The sequence below is a fragment of the Ursus americanus genome, chromosome 6, assembly GCF_024610735.1.
Source record: "Ursus americanus isolate L20-20 chromosome 6, mUrsAme1.1.p, whole genome shotgun sequence".
Lineage (NCBI taxonomy): Eukaryota > Metazoa > Chordata > Mammalia > Carnivora > Ursidae > Ursus > Ursus americanus.
In genome coordinates this window covers 54,784,432-54,798,758 of record NC_142132.1, presented here as the reverse complement: position 1 = coordinate 54,798,758, position 14,327 = coordinate 54,784,432, and the positions used below count along the sequence as shown (strand labels likewise).

The window sequence follows — 14,327 nt, the reverse complement described above, 5'->3', positions numbered from 1 at the left end:
GGCCTCAAGGGCCAGGGCTCCCAGTGTGACATCAGAAGCCCCCAGTCCATATGTTTTACACAAAATCTCTTGCCCACTTCTGTGGCCTCTGGGGGACCTAATTACCCCCTTTGACACTCGGGGCCAAAGAACCAGACAGCAGAAACAAGGAGCTGCTGTTGTCATTCGATGCCTGGGAGGCCCAGCATAGACAGAGGATGTGACAGCCACAAGGAGGGAGGGGCCGAGGCAGGCCAGGCTGAGGACCACCTGGGCGGGCCCCCGCACATCTGAGCGGGTCGGGCAGGGTCATCTCACTCAAGCCTCTGTCTCTGTCCCCAGCAGGGCTCTTGCTCTGGGGCCAGCTGCTGGTGCGGCAGGTCCGCTCTGGACCCCCCTCTTGGGGGCCTAATGTCTTGGCCATCTCCTTGCTGCCACTGGTCCCTGCATGCCGTCACCACCACAGCATCATCACGATCACGCCACACCGCCTGCCCACCAGCACCCACGGCGGGGCCTTCACCGGGTGCATGACACTAGGGCGGGAGCCGCTCCCCAGCCCTGGGCCTCTCCCTCTAACTCTTGTTTCTACCAACATCAGGGTGAACAGGGCCAGGCCGGTATCCAAGGCCCGCCGGGGCCACCAGGCCCCCCTGGACCGAGCGGACCTCTGGGGCCCCCGGGACTGCCAGGGCCCATGGGGCCACCTGTAAGTATCTCCATCTTCTCTCTACCACCTCCCCTCCCAAGATTTGTCCCAAGAATTCTCTGGAAGCATCCAAACCTTACATCACTGACGAGAGCCTGGGTCCCCACTGAATGGGCGGAAACACTTTGGCAAGGCCCCTGGACGTGGGTGGCTCCTGCGAGAAACTGCCCATCCCTGCCACGCTCACCTGCTGCACTCTGGTTGTGAAAACCCAGCTGCTGGGCCCAGGCTGCAACAGCAGTCCTTGCCTTCCGGGGAGGAACTGCTAAGAGGCTGCCCCTTTCGCTGCTTTAGATTCCCAGAGGTGGGATTGCTAGGTCATGCTGTGGGCCTAGGGAGCCAACAGGCACCCCCCTCCAGGCAAGACCACACTCAGGCAGGAGTAGGTCAAGCCCAAGGTGCATCAAGCCCCCCTTTCCAAGCCCTAGCCAAGACCCCGCTCTCTCAACCTATTTAGTGCAACAGAGCAGCGGGGCAGGCCCCTGGACTTCTTTGCCGAAAACGGGTTCTCCCGTCTTAGAGCCAAGACGAATGTCCTATGTTACTGAAGGGACACGGTTAAGGACAAAGTCTGTTTAATAATGTTTCTTTCACGTGGTTGGAAAAAAAAAAAAACCTGATTTTCTTTCTTATGACAAAGACGTCATACAGGCATTTGTGAAAAATTTGGAACACGGACAAAGAAAACGTTTTAAATTGTCTATTTTGCCATACCCAGAGCTCCCCATCATTCCCATTTTGGAGGGTCCTGCTGTTTTTCCCCTTAGACTTGTCCGCTCGTAAACATTTTCCACGTTGGTCACGTTCTGAGTAACGTCACAGTTTGTGTCCCGTTATGTTTTTCACTTCACACCATAAACTGCACCCTGTCTTTGGGCCGGAGTTTCCCGTGATGTGGATTTTCGGGCTGCTGGGCCTATTTCGGAGTGAAAAGTTCCCTTCTGTGCTGTAGATCCTGAACATAAATGTGTGTGCGTCTCTGATGCTCTCGCTGCAAAAGATGCCCAGATGTGGAATGCCTAGTCAGCGGTGTCCCTGCCACTCGTCCTGGTCGCTCATGGAGTACGGCCGCCTTCCAGCTCGCCGGGCCTCACACCTGGGCCCCGCAGCTGCTCTAAGTGTAGGGTCCCTCCAGGCCAGGCAGCGGCTCTGGGCACCCAGGGCACCCAGCTTGGTAGCTCAGCTCAGTGAGAAAACCTGCCCAACTTGACCTCCACAATGGATTTTCAATATTTCTGTGTTTTGGGACCCAGGGGAGGAAGATTAGTCTCACTTCCGTGGGTTTGTAGATGGGAACACGGAAAACCTGAAAGGAAGTGAAATTTAGGGAATTAAACCAAACCAAGCAGAGAGAACCCCCCCAAAAAAAACCCCTCAAAATCCACTTCTTTACTGACCACTACCCCCCAAACGTGTTGGGCTCCCACTTACTGAACCCAAGCCAGGTGGTTTTCTTTGTTAGGTTGTGTATAAAGGAAAAAAAAAAAACCAAGAAGCGTGTTTTGAAACCCATGGAAACAGACCAGACTTGGGCATCTTGCTTTTCTCCAGCCCGTGGGTGCTGCCCAAACCTCGGCCCCAGACCACAGTGGAGCCGGGCTGCCCTGCCTCTCCCTCGGCTCCCACAGGCCCGGGGCCCACACCACCTCCCTATGGCCGAGGGCTGTGGTCACAGCCCCCTGGGCCGAAGGAGACAGAAGGCTCCCCCAAAGCCTGGCAGGGTCCAAGGCAAAACCAAGGCTCTGCTGGGCAAGGTCGGCGTCCCAGGGAGGGGTCCCAATTAGGAGGTGGGTGGGTGGGTGCAGACATGGACCAAACCACACTGTCATTTTAACAGGCTGCCACTGACCTATTTTCCAGTGGGTGAGCACAGCGGAGATGCCCATGGCGCCCACATTGGCTCCAAAGGGAGCTGTGAGCCTGTTGTCCCCACGTGCCCTCCACAGGTTTCAGGCACCGTTCCAGGATCCTCTAGAACTGTTCTCTAGGACCTCCAGAGCTCATGAGAGCTCCTCGAGCACTCCTCCGCCCCCAGCCCCTGCCGTCAACACGCCGACCTGCATGGTCGGCCAGCAGACTCCATCTCCACTCACCCTGCTCTTGCTTCCACAGGGCTTACCCGGGCCTCCTGGACCGAAGGTGAGGGTCCGTCCGGGGGAGGCGCTGCATGGGTGGGACAGCGGTCTGCGGGAGGAAGGGAAGGCAGCGCTGCAGGCTACTGAGCGAGGAGCTGAGAGTGACTTCCGCGAGAGACAGGTCACTCCTGGCTCACTTCAAAGTGTCACCCACCTCTTGGGAACTGCTTGGCCCCCACAGAGACTGCACCTGTGTGCCCAGCACAGCGGGTGCTGTGCCCAGTGTGGAGGCTGTGCTTCCACCCCCCGAGGAGCTTAGAGTCTGGCTGGAGACTCCAGGTTGATGCCCAGGGCACTGTCACACCATCCCAGTAAGAGAGGGATTCGTACGGAGTCAGAACTGGAAGGGACCTCCGGGATCATCTGGTCTCTTGGGAGACTTCATTTTGGAAGCCCGCTGTGTCAAACTGACTCTCCCTCTGAAGCGGGGGACCCTGGGGCTCTGGGGGCCAGAATTTGCAATATTGACCCTGCCCAAGCTTTTTTTACGCACGTGGAGGCTGAGAGCCCCAGGGGCAGGTGACTTGTCTAGGTTCGGCCGAGTCGGGGTGGAATCACAACCCAAATCCAGGTCTTCTGGGCCCCTGCCAGGGGGACCCTTGCCACCACGCCCCCGCCTCTGCAGGGTGGGGCTTGTTCTGAAGAGAGGAGACTGTTGGCCTCAGAGGAAGCAGAGCTATTGTTCCCGGGAGGGCTGGAGCTCAGGAGGATTTGCAGTCGTTGAGAAGAGGCGTGGCAATGTGAGGACAAGAGCGCAAGCCAAAATGGGGCATTTGGGAAAATCCCGCTAATGGTCTTCTCGTTGTTCCCCCAGGGAGACCCAGGAATCCAGGGCTACCACGGCCGGAAGGTAAGGGGGAAGGGGAGGGAAGGACGCAACCCCCCCAGTGGTAACCCAAGTAGGGCTCCAGCACAGCTCCCCAGGGGCAGGACTCAGTCACGTGCACACATGCATGTTTGCACACACACTTGTCCAGCATGAGCCTCATATTTCTGAGGTCGGCTGGGCAGGAGTTTGTGTCTCCACTTGAGGGAGGAGGAGGCTCAGAGGGGCAGGACCTCAGGCCATCAGTGGCCCAGCCCGACCTCAGACCCAGGTGGGTCTCCTACTGCCAGCCTGGGTCCCTGTGTCTGTACCAAGGCAGGCCAGGTTCTCACTGGCTCCTTGAGGGCCTGGTAAATGGGAGCAGATTACCAGGGCCCACCCTGGGCAGAGCTCCATGCTGAGCACGGTGGGGGCTATGGGGTTGCGGGGTCCCCTCCCTGCTTTCTGGCAACTCGCAGTCTAGAGAGACAGAAAGATTCCTGTACGAATAACCCTGGTGAAGGCAGATTGGGCTACGCTATCATCACAGAGTGTTGTGTGAATATGGGTGGTGGGGGGTAGAGAGGTGAATTCCAGGTTGGGAGGGGTTTGGAAAGTCTTCTGGGAGAAGACAACCTGCGAGCTGGTGAGTGCGTGGGTGTATCAGTAATCTACAGCTGTGTAACAAACCATCCCAAACCTCCTGGCTTTAAAAGGATGATTTATCTCTCGTTCTGCTTCTGTGGATGGGCCATCTGGGAGTCCTGCTGCTGTCCTCTGGGCTCACTCCTGCAGTTGCATCAGATGATGGATGGAGAGGCCAAAGAGGCCAAGACGTCTCATCCACATGCTGGGTGGCCGGTGCAGGCCGTGGGCTGGGGGTTCTGTTCTCCCCGCCACGGCCTCTCGGCCCCCGGTAGGCCATACAGCTTTTCTTACAGCTTGGTAGGCCCAGCACAGTGTTCAGACCTGCCAAGTCTGAGTGCATGAGAGCTTTTCCAAAGCGTTCATGGCCATCACACTTTCTGAGGTCCTTTTGGTCAAAGCAAGTCACATGGCCAAGTCATGAGGCTTCGGTGGGGCGAGGGGAGGGGACTCTGCCTCCACTTCTTGTGGGAGGAATAGCAAAGCATTCATGGCTATATTTAACCCACCACTGTGGTCCTTCAACGAGCAAATCTGAAGGGACATGGCATTTTAGACAGGGAAACAATTTGAGCAAAGGCCCAGAGGTGGTCATTACAGTAACAATAATAGCATAAACATAATCCTCACAGTAGTGCCCACTTACTAAGTGCCTACCGTGTGCCCAGGCCGTCCTGCGTGACCACCCCGTGAGGCTGCTACTGTTCTCCTATTTAACAAATGAGGAACGTGAGGCTTGCGCAACGTCTCATGGCTCATGAAGGGCAGAGCAGGAACTCAAGCCCAGGCCTGGGTCCTTCCCGTGGCACCACCCGCTGCCCGGAGCCCCGCGCAGCCCTCCGGAGCCCGGACCCTGGCTCCAGGAGAAGAAAGGAGGCAGGAGGGAAAAGGAGGACAAGAAGGGGGAGGGAAGTGGGAAAGGGACAGATTGCTCTGGAGAAGAACATTCCTCGCACTCTATAATCGGGCGGCTGCCGTCACCACATTGTTTTATGGGTGCTTGGGGGGTGAAATGGCAAGACCTAAGAGACCTTTAATTAGTTCTGCATAAACTGAGAAGTTTGTATGGTGTCAGGAAGTGGGAATTATAGCCACTGTGGTTGCTTCCATCCACGGGCGCAGACCCGCAAGACTTACTACCGCCTGGTGCAGTGCAGGCGACCAGACGCTCCCCCGGGGTCGTAGTGATGCCAGTGGCTGGCAGCCGTCCCGTGGCGGGCATCTGCACGCACGGGCCAACTGGAAATATGGCTCAGCCAGAAAGGAGCCTGGGGGTCTGTTGTCCAGAGGATGGAGAGGCCTCCGCTGAAGACTGTGGCGTCAGGTGACTCTCAGGGGCTACAGGGTCCTGTCCCACGGTCCCAGCCCCACTGTGGAGCCAGTGACCACTATCTCCAGGCAGAAGTTTGCTTCCCGTCAGAGCTCTGAGGTAAAGACACCAATGCCCAGGGACAGATGCAGCAGAACTTCCCGCGTCCGGCTCAGCCAAAGTTCACTCTGTCCGCATCCCACCTGGTCCTTACCGTGGCCTGTTAGAGCTCATTATCCCCCCCGCCCCGCCCTGGTACAGATGAGAAATTCAGAGAAGTTACTGCTTTGCCCAAGGTTTTAGAGCTGGTGAAGGACCATGCTGGAACTGGAATCCAAGCCCAGAGGCCGGTCTTCTTGTCCGGGCACAGAAGTGAGTGCTTCCTCAGAGGGTCTCAGCCTAGGCTGAGCTAACTGCCCTCCTCCCCGTGCCTTCTCTGGGATATGGAGACTTATCTCCCAAGCTCCTTCTTTGTCCATCAGTTCTCTCTTTTTCTCTCTCCTCTCTCAGCTTAGAATGAGGCATGGTTGGTAGGGGGGGAGCTAGCAGCTGGGAAGATGTGTTTGCCCCCACCCCACCACCCAGGGAGGAACGAGCAAGCGCTGGTGGATGAGAACACCCAGCTGGGACAGAGCATGGGAATGCCCCTGTGTTTGGGGTGTAAGGGGAGCCCATGGGACAGACCCTCCACGTCTGCTTCTTTGTCCTGTCCTGGGGACTTGATACACATGCAGGGAGGCCTTTCTTTCAGCAAGGGTGGAATTGAACTCTTAGCAAAGACGTTTCTTGGCCTGCAGAGTTTGCTAATGATTAGTTCCGTCCATCATCACCACCGCTGTCACCCCCAGGCAGCTGGACCCAGCCTGGCATCCTCTCAAAGGCCAGCCAGGCCAGCAGGGCAGGCTTCCCCTCTAGCGCCTTCGGATCAAAGCCCAGTGTGGCCAGCAGGCCCTGTGCTGCTCCCCGCCCTGCTGGGGACCAGCCCTTCTGCCTAGACCCTGAGCACAGGGTTGCGCACCCATGTGGTACTAATTTGATCCAAATTTATGATCCGGTCCACCCATCTACTTTAAATACATTGTAAGATGCAAAGTGTGTTTAAAACATTACAACCTTGGCTCTCTTTCAAGGGGATTGATGGGTATTGTCAGACTGTCTGTGGATCACAAAACCTGGTGAGAGCTTATCTGTAAGCACGTCGGTCCGTCTGACTCGGCAGCGGGGGAGCATTGACGCACGGGCGGTCTGGGGGTAAGCCTTGGGGTTCTCGTGAAGGACCATGACTAAAGCACACAGTCTGTTCCCGCAGGCCAGCGGCTGTGTGTTTCCAGACCAGAGGAGGCAAGATGTGCCAGAGTGGCTTCTGACGGCACTTAGGCCTTCTAGAGGCCGTGGGGAGAAGGTCAGATGGGCCCTAAGGTCAGATGTCTAGGGCACTGGGGTGAGGGTGAGAGGAGCAGAAGCTTGCCCACCCAGCCCAGGTTGGCTCCCCACCCTATGGCCATGCCGGTCCTTCTCGCCCCTCCTCAATCCTTCCACAAAAGGGCACGATCACTCGGCTCTGCCAGTCCGAACAGGGAGCCACGTGGGTGGACAGGCGGCTGGGGAATGGCAGCCAGCGTTATTACAGCTGCCTGCTGGCCTTTCCAACGGGCCAGCTGCGGACGTGCCACTGTGCCTGCATCAGAGTACCGAATCCTGAGAACAACCCCGACAGGAAGGCTTTAGTCTTAGCCCTAATTTACAGATGAGCAAACTGAGGCCCCCAGAGGAGAGTCCCGGAAGGTCCACAGCCAGGAAGTAGTAAAACCAGTTCTGTCTTACCCCAAATCCTTGCCCTGAATGACTTTATTACCTGGGCCCTATGAGCTGGGAGAGGGGGCAGGTGCCACGACTTCTGATTTCCAGTAGGCCCTCCTCCCCTGGAAGGAAAGAAGATGGGGGCTGGGCTGATTTCCTTCCTGAGAGAAAAGGCTGAGGCTGGATCCGGGCCTTTCTCTGAGCTTCCTAGGCTCTCTGCGAGCCGACCTTAGGGTCCTTGATGTGTTTCAGTCAAAGAACCCAGGAAGCGGACAGCTTTGTCCATGGGCACCGATCCCCCAAATGATTCCCCCAAGGACTTAGCATGGTCCTGGGATTTCCATTAAAGGCAAGAAAAGGCGGCTTGTCTCAGGCCCGCACCACCGCTCTTCCTGAGACCCCCCTGGACCCCTCTGGCTCTCAGAGGGCCTGAGGAACCCCAGGCCTCATGCGGCATTCACACACAGCAGAGCACTCCATGCAGAGAGAAGCCGTAGACACAGGAGCCTCCTGGGGTGGGGACAGCACTTTCTTTCAAAGCCATGAAATCCCACTGGGGACATCCAGACCATTTAAAATAAAGCAGAGCAGGGATCTGAGACATGGGCCTCCTAACTGAGGCCTCGTGGGGGCTGAGAGTCTCACCCCGCCGGCCTCCAGCCCCCAGCTTGTGCTCTCTGGGCCCTGTTTCTCCCACACTCCAAAGCCCACAGATTAATTAGAGCTGACTTTTCTTTTTGGAGCTAACTACAAAATCAACCGATCTCAAATCGAGATTACAAGCCAGCCGCCCTTCCAAAGCCCTGGCCTTCGATGGGGCGCCTGACCCCGGTAATTCCCCAGATTACTTCCTGCCGGCCCTAATTACCAGAGGACCTGGCATCTCCCTGGTTCCAGTCCTCCCCTGTCTGGAGCTGGCTGGGGCAGTGAAGGAGGAAACGAGCTGCCTTTTCCTGGAAGGGAGGCCTAGGAACCCTTTAGGGCAAAAAGAGACATTAGCCCACCTCACCCGGCTTTCCCAGCCCAGAAAAGGGCCCTGGTCCAGGCCCAAGGCCTGAGCCGCCTGCTGGCCTCCCCCCTCCACACACACACACAGAGCCCTCTACACCCGGCTCTCAGACAGGCCTTCCTCTTCCCTGCAGAGAACAAAGAGTCTGTGTGGGGAGCAGCTTCACCCCGGGCCCTCCCCATGGCGCTGGGCTGCCGCGGGAGCTTCCCACGAGGGAGGTCCATTCATCTCCCCACACTCCTCAGGCCTGACCTCTGCTTGGCTGGGGAGCTGACCTTAAAGCCCCCCACCTCCCTCCAGACTATGTCTTCTTGCCAAGTCCCTGCCCTGCTTATTCAACAAATAGTAAATCACCAATTAAGAGGCCACTCCCACAGGACAGGAGCGTGGCCATTTTGTGCTCCAAGGAGCTGGCTTTCATCCTGTCTCAGTAAACAAGGGGTCCCTCCACCTGGAAGCCAGGACCGGAATAGAAAACCTGCTGATGCTGCAAGACGCTCTGTGCCAGGCCCGCTGGAGACTCAGTGGCATCGTAAAAGTCAGGGCTAAGACGGGCCTTCGAGGTCATTTGAGGCAGCCCCCTCTCTACCCACCTGTGCTCCCCCAGAGCTTTCTTAGCCACAGTGACTGGAATCTACCCCTTCCTGGCCAGCAATCAGGCATGGGTTCTTGGCAGCCTCTTGGTTAAAGAGCCGGGCTCCTCGGTGGTGGGATGTCCTGGCCTGGGGGTTGCTGGCCTGGTTCCCCGTGGCCTCCAGCGTCCATGCACTGTGTCCCTGGGCAGGCACAGAGTGCCCACCTCTCCCGCTGCTGAGTGGTGCAGATGGGGTCTCTAGGAGCCACTGGGGGAGCTCCTGAGGTCCTACTGGGAGGATGAGGGAAGGCAAAGATAGAGGGGATAAATTGGGGACCTCGGACTTGGACAGAGTATGAGAATTCCCTCTGTACTTAAGATGAAGACACTCGCAAGTTATTGAATCTAAATTCAGCACAATTCCAAACTTCAACTTTCTAAACAAGAACACTGTTAAGAAGGGAAATGGGACAAGGGACCCTCACAAAGACACACCAAGGGGGAAAACTGTGCGAACAGAAGTCGTGGTCCGCCTTTTGGCAATAGCTGTCAGAAACCCTGTTCTCACTCCCTGCAGTCAGGTGCCCTTGTCCACAGCCACTCTGAAGTCCTTGACAGTGACTCAGCCCTGTCTCACCTCACAGATCCAAGCATCAGTGCTTCCTGGTGTCAGACTGGGCCGGTTCCCAGGGCAGAGGTCAGGCTGGGGTAAGCCCAGCCTGATGAGAGTGGAATGAGCCTGCGGGGTGGGGTCAGCCGGGGGCACCCCTGCTTCCTGCCCGACAGAGGGGTGGGAGTGAGGGAGGCCTGAGATGGGATCAAGAGAGCCTGGGTCATCTGTAGAATTAAGAGACTTGACCCAGAGGGCAGGGAAAGGGCGAAGGTCAGCCACGCTAACGAGGAGGGCTGCCTCCTTTGGAGGCCCCAAGGGGCCCGGATTTCCCTGGAGAGGGTGGTTTTGTCTTTACATACAAGCCTGAGCAGGCTGAGGACAACCCCAATTAGTGGGAAACCCTCACTCCCGGGGTTCACTCTGCACTGCTCCTGCTGCGATTGGAGACAGAAGCCCAGAGATGGGGCTCGAGCAGACCCCACCCCACCCCCCTTGCTGAAGCATCTGCAGCTGTCCCCCCGGGTAGGAGGGAGGGAAAGCAGATACCCACTGAGACCCCTCCTAGACCAGCATTTCCCCCACAGCCAAACTCCCTCCTCCACAACCTTGCTCTGCGGCTGCCAACAGACCCAGGGTCCCCTCCCCAGCTCCGACCTCTCCCGGCCTAAAGCCTCAGCTAAAGGGGTGGAGCAGTGGTGGGCAGGTGGTCTCTAGTCTGACTCACTTTGCAGAGGAGAATCCTGGACCCAAAGTGGGAAAGAGGTTTGCCTAGGGTCACACAGCCTTCCTGACTCACAACCATTTCCCCCAGCTGGAGGCTGGAAGAGGCAGGCAGGGGCATTGAGGAAAGGCTGAGCGAAAGACCGGGGAAGAGAAAGGGCCAAGCTGATCTCCCACCTGTAGCCCCCACCCCAGGGGACCCTGCCTCGGGGTGTCTTTGGGGCTAAGTCAACCCGGTTGGGGCTGCTGGAATGTTAGCAGGAGATCCTGGTCCTCTGAAGGAGACAGTGACAGGGGCCCTCAGCTGACAGGGGCTCTGACACCCTGTTGGCCACAGTGGCCAGACTTCTGACAAGGTCCTGTGGCGCCCTCTGCTGGCCACAGAGCAGACCTGCAGTGGCAGGCAGGGTCTAGCCCAGCTCCTTCCTCCAGGCTCTGCCTGTGGTTAAAGACCCAGCCCCCTGCCCCAGAAGCTGCCCCCCCCCCCCTACACTAACCCCTTCACCCTTATGAGGCACGGACCGAGGGCCCTCCAGCTGAGAGGGGCTTTAGAATCAGCCCATCCGGTCCTTCGGGTTGGCATACGACCCTGCATACCTGGGCTTTGGCAAACAAAGACCTGTGTTCAAATCCCTGCTCTGCACGACCTTGGCGAGCGCACCTGGCCTCCCTGAGCCAGTTTGTTCACCTGTGAAACAGGAATCAAATCCGTTGCTACATCGGAGAGGAGTCTTGGAGATTGAGTAGAGGAAAGATGGAAAGCTTTTAGCCTTGTGCCAGACCCATGGTGGACACAGTAAATGGCGTGTAAGAGGGATTTCCCAGAATCTGGGGCCTGGGGCAGTGACTCCTCTGCTGTGTTTGCTTCCTGAGTACAGCTCCACTAACCCTGCCTGCGGCTCAGGGGTCCTGGTGGGCCAGGGTCAGGAAGGGCTCCTGTGTTTGGAGCTAAAGATTCTGGGCCTTTTGCAGAACACAGAGACTCAGCCCAAGGAGGATGGACGTGAACCATCCCAGACAGACATTAATTCGCGCGTGCAGATTGCAAATGCCGAGTGGTCCCCGCTGCACCCAGGAACCAGGACTGGGTATGGGCATTGCAAAAGGCCTCACAGAGGAGATGGTATTTGACCAAGGCCCCTAACAATGATCAGGGTGTTGAGTTAAGGGAACAGCAGAAAGGCGTAGAATCCTGGGGCACCTGGGTGGCTCAGTCGGTGAAGCATCTGACTTGATTTCAGCTCAGGTCGCGCTCTCAGGGTCTTGAGATCAAGTCTCACGTCAGGCTCCACGCCCAGCACTGCGTGTGGGGCCTGACATGCTGGGCATGGAGCCTGCTTGAGATTCTCTCTCCTTCTCCCTCTCTTTCTCTCTCTCTCTCTCAAAAAAAAAGGCATAGAATACTGAAAATGGGTGGTATTTTCAGGGAAACAGGGAGTAGGTCTCAGGATGCCAGGTGATGAGGCTAGGGAGGAAGGAGAGGAAGGAATGCCTGGCCCCTTTTCTATGGGCACTGCCGGGCAGCGGCTGTTTCGCAGGAAGGGAGTGTTACTGTCCAGCCTGTGTCCTGGGGAGCTTCCCCGGATGCCAGCGCCAAGGCGCAGTCATGGAGGAGAGAGGCTGGAAGAAGTTCTAGCTTTGGTGAGCAGAAGGGTGGGTAAGACTTCCCAGATGATGGCAGAGAAGGGAGGAGAGCAGCGGAAAAGATGGAGGCCGTGTGGGACCGGTTTCCCCCTCTGCCTGTAAGCCTGTGGTACCACGGCCTGGCCTGAAGGCCACAGCTCTTGAGACCTGAGTGGGGAGGCTAGGCCGGGACACAGTCTGTCGGGACCCTGTGTTGCCATCCCCAGCCTTCAGATGCCTTCGGAAGCAGGGAGCTGCGGCAGGGTGCTGTCCCCTGTCGCTGCTGGCATTCGGAGCCTGGGTTGGGGCTTCATTTGGGGTTCAACTCACGCAGACAGGAGCTGCCCTCCTTCCTCTCCTGAGTGCCAGCCCCTTCTCACATAGTAGGTTAGTCTTGACTCATCTACTCTTGACCTCCATCTGTCACTAGCTGTCATCTCCGACCCCATCTCTTTCCTGCCCTTCCTGAGCTCACACCCCCACTCCGTAGGTCTGGCATTTTCATGGGGAGGGAAAAGAGGTTGAGGAGAAAGACGGGACACTGCTGAGATCGCAGAGCAAACCCCACGATGTCCAGAAGCCACAGCTCTCTTGGGGCCTCCAGATGGGTTCCAGGCAGCACCCTGCCCCACCCCCCACCCCCAAACCACAGGCTGGCCCTCCGCCGTGCAGGGCCAAGACCCACGTGCCCTCGGGAAGGGTTAGACCCAAGGAAGCCGGGAGGAAGGGGAGCCCTGGATGAAGAGGAGAGGCAGGAGCCCGTGTGGCTCAGCCAGCAGGTACCGCGAGAACAAAGCTTCGGAGTGAGGATGAAACAAGAAGCAGGTGACCACGAGAGGGAGAGATGCACAGGTGAGCGGCCAAGTGCACCGAGCTCTGCCCAGCTGGGCCTCTGGCTGCTGGTAGAGCGTGCAGAGCTCCTCCTGCATCCTCCTCGGGACTCGGACTTTGCTGGTGAGCCTCTTTCTCTCGGGGCGCCTGCCGTGAGTTCACGTAGCTAAGAGGAACGGCCTGCGGTGGCTGCCGGGTCCTCAGAGCTCACTGTGAGCTGGACAGCCATCGGAAGCTTCCAGACCAGCCAGCAGGGAGAGCTCGTGGACGTCCTTGCAGGCCATGCTTCAGGGGCCAAGGCCCCGGGTGAGTCTGGTCCTCTTCTCAGTGTTTCTTCTATTTCTTCCTTCAGGGAGAACGGGGCATGCCAGGGATGCCAGGCAAACATGGAGCAAAGGTACCCCCCCCCAAGCCCCGGTCCCCGGCAGCCCCTCCCCTTTCCCCCCTTCCCAGCAGCCCTTGCCTGAGCTCCAGCCCTCTCTCCCAAGCTTTGGGACACCTGGGTGCCCAGGTCCTTCTCCTTCCCATATCTTCTGTGAAGACAAGAAGACAGGGTACACATTTCCTCCCCAGCCCTCTCCCCCTGCACTACCAGCTACTCTCCCAGGCAACTCTTCTGTTTGGCCCATGAGCCAGCACTCACCAGCGCCCTCCTGGTGTGGCCCGGCCTCCTCCCGGACATCTCTGGGTCATAAAAACCCTTCTCGGCAGTTCTGACTGCCGCCCCATGTGGGGAGTAGGGACTCCCTAAAATCATCTCCACTTGGGACTAAGTGGTGCATTTGTCTGCCTATTTACCTCAAAGTGGCTGGTCTTGGGCTAATGTGGAAATGGGGTTCACTCCCAGCTGCTCCCCAGTCCATGAGAGCACAAGTCCAGAGAGTTCTCTGTAAGAAGAATCCCACCTGCCCACTCAGGTGTGAAATCTGCCATCACCCACTCTCCCCTACCACGGGGCACTCCCTTCCACCGCCTTCCCTTCCCATCTCCTCTTCCTCCTTTCCTATCCCACTGAAGCCCTTCCCACATTGCACCCCAGAGATGCCCCCACCTGGACACTCCGGGGCTCCCTGCCAGGAGGGCTTGGGAGTTGAGCAGCTGGGCGGGAAGCCTGGGGAGCCCAACTGGGCTGCTCAGAGCCCCTCCCTTCCTCAGGACCCAGGCTCCCTGTGCCAGACTCAGCCGCCCACCCTCACTGTGCGTCTGGGCAGCAGGCAGAAGCAAGCAGTCTGCCTTCACATCCCCCCCCCCAGGGGAGGCTGGGAGGCTGGCCACTCCCTCCATGCTTGCCCCAACTCCCAAAAGTCTCCATGCCTTTTTCTTCTCTCTGCCAGGGAGCTCCTGGAATTTCTGTGGCTGGGATGAAGGTCAGTGGAAGGATATCACTCCGCACATTAGGGGCAGGATGGGAGGGAAAGAGGAAGACAGAATTGGGGCTTCAGGGACTCCGTGGGGTGGCCGCTGAGCCACGGAGGGGGCAGATAGGGCTCAGAAACATTTCTCTTAAGGCAACGTGTATGCCGTTATGTACCTGAACTAGAGATAGTTAACTAAGCCTTGCAAAGTAAGTAGCGA

At 57.9% G+C, this 14,327-nt stretch overlaps 1 protein-coding gene across 1 annotated transcript in view; it reads left to right on the top strand.

Annotated features, from left to right (window-relative positions):
• The window catches only part of COL13A1 (collagen type XIII alpha 1 chain), a 79,948-nt gene that overhangs the window by 28,425 nt on the left and 37,196 nt on the right, over nucleotides 1-14,327 (top strand). The window contains exons 12-16 of the mRNA XM_045783254.2: nucleotides 581-688; nucleotides 2,801-2,827; nucleotides 3,638-3,673; nucleotides 13,105-13,149; nucleotides 14,087-14,119. Of these exons, the coding sequence (XP_045639210.2) occupies nucleotides 581-688; nucleotides 2,801-2,827; nucleotides 3,638-3,673; nucleotides 13,105-13,149; nucleotides 14,087-14,119 (249 nt within the window). The remainder of the gene's footprint in view (nucleotides 1-580; nucleotides 689-2,800; nucleotides 2,828-3,637; nucleotides 3,674-13,104; nucleotides 13,150-14,086; nucleotides 14,120-14,327) is intronic.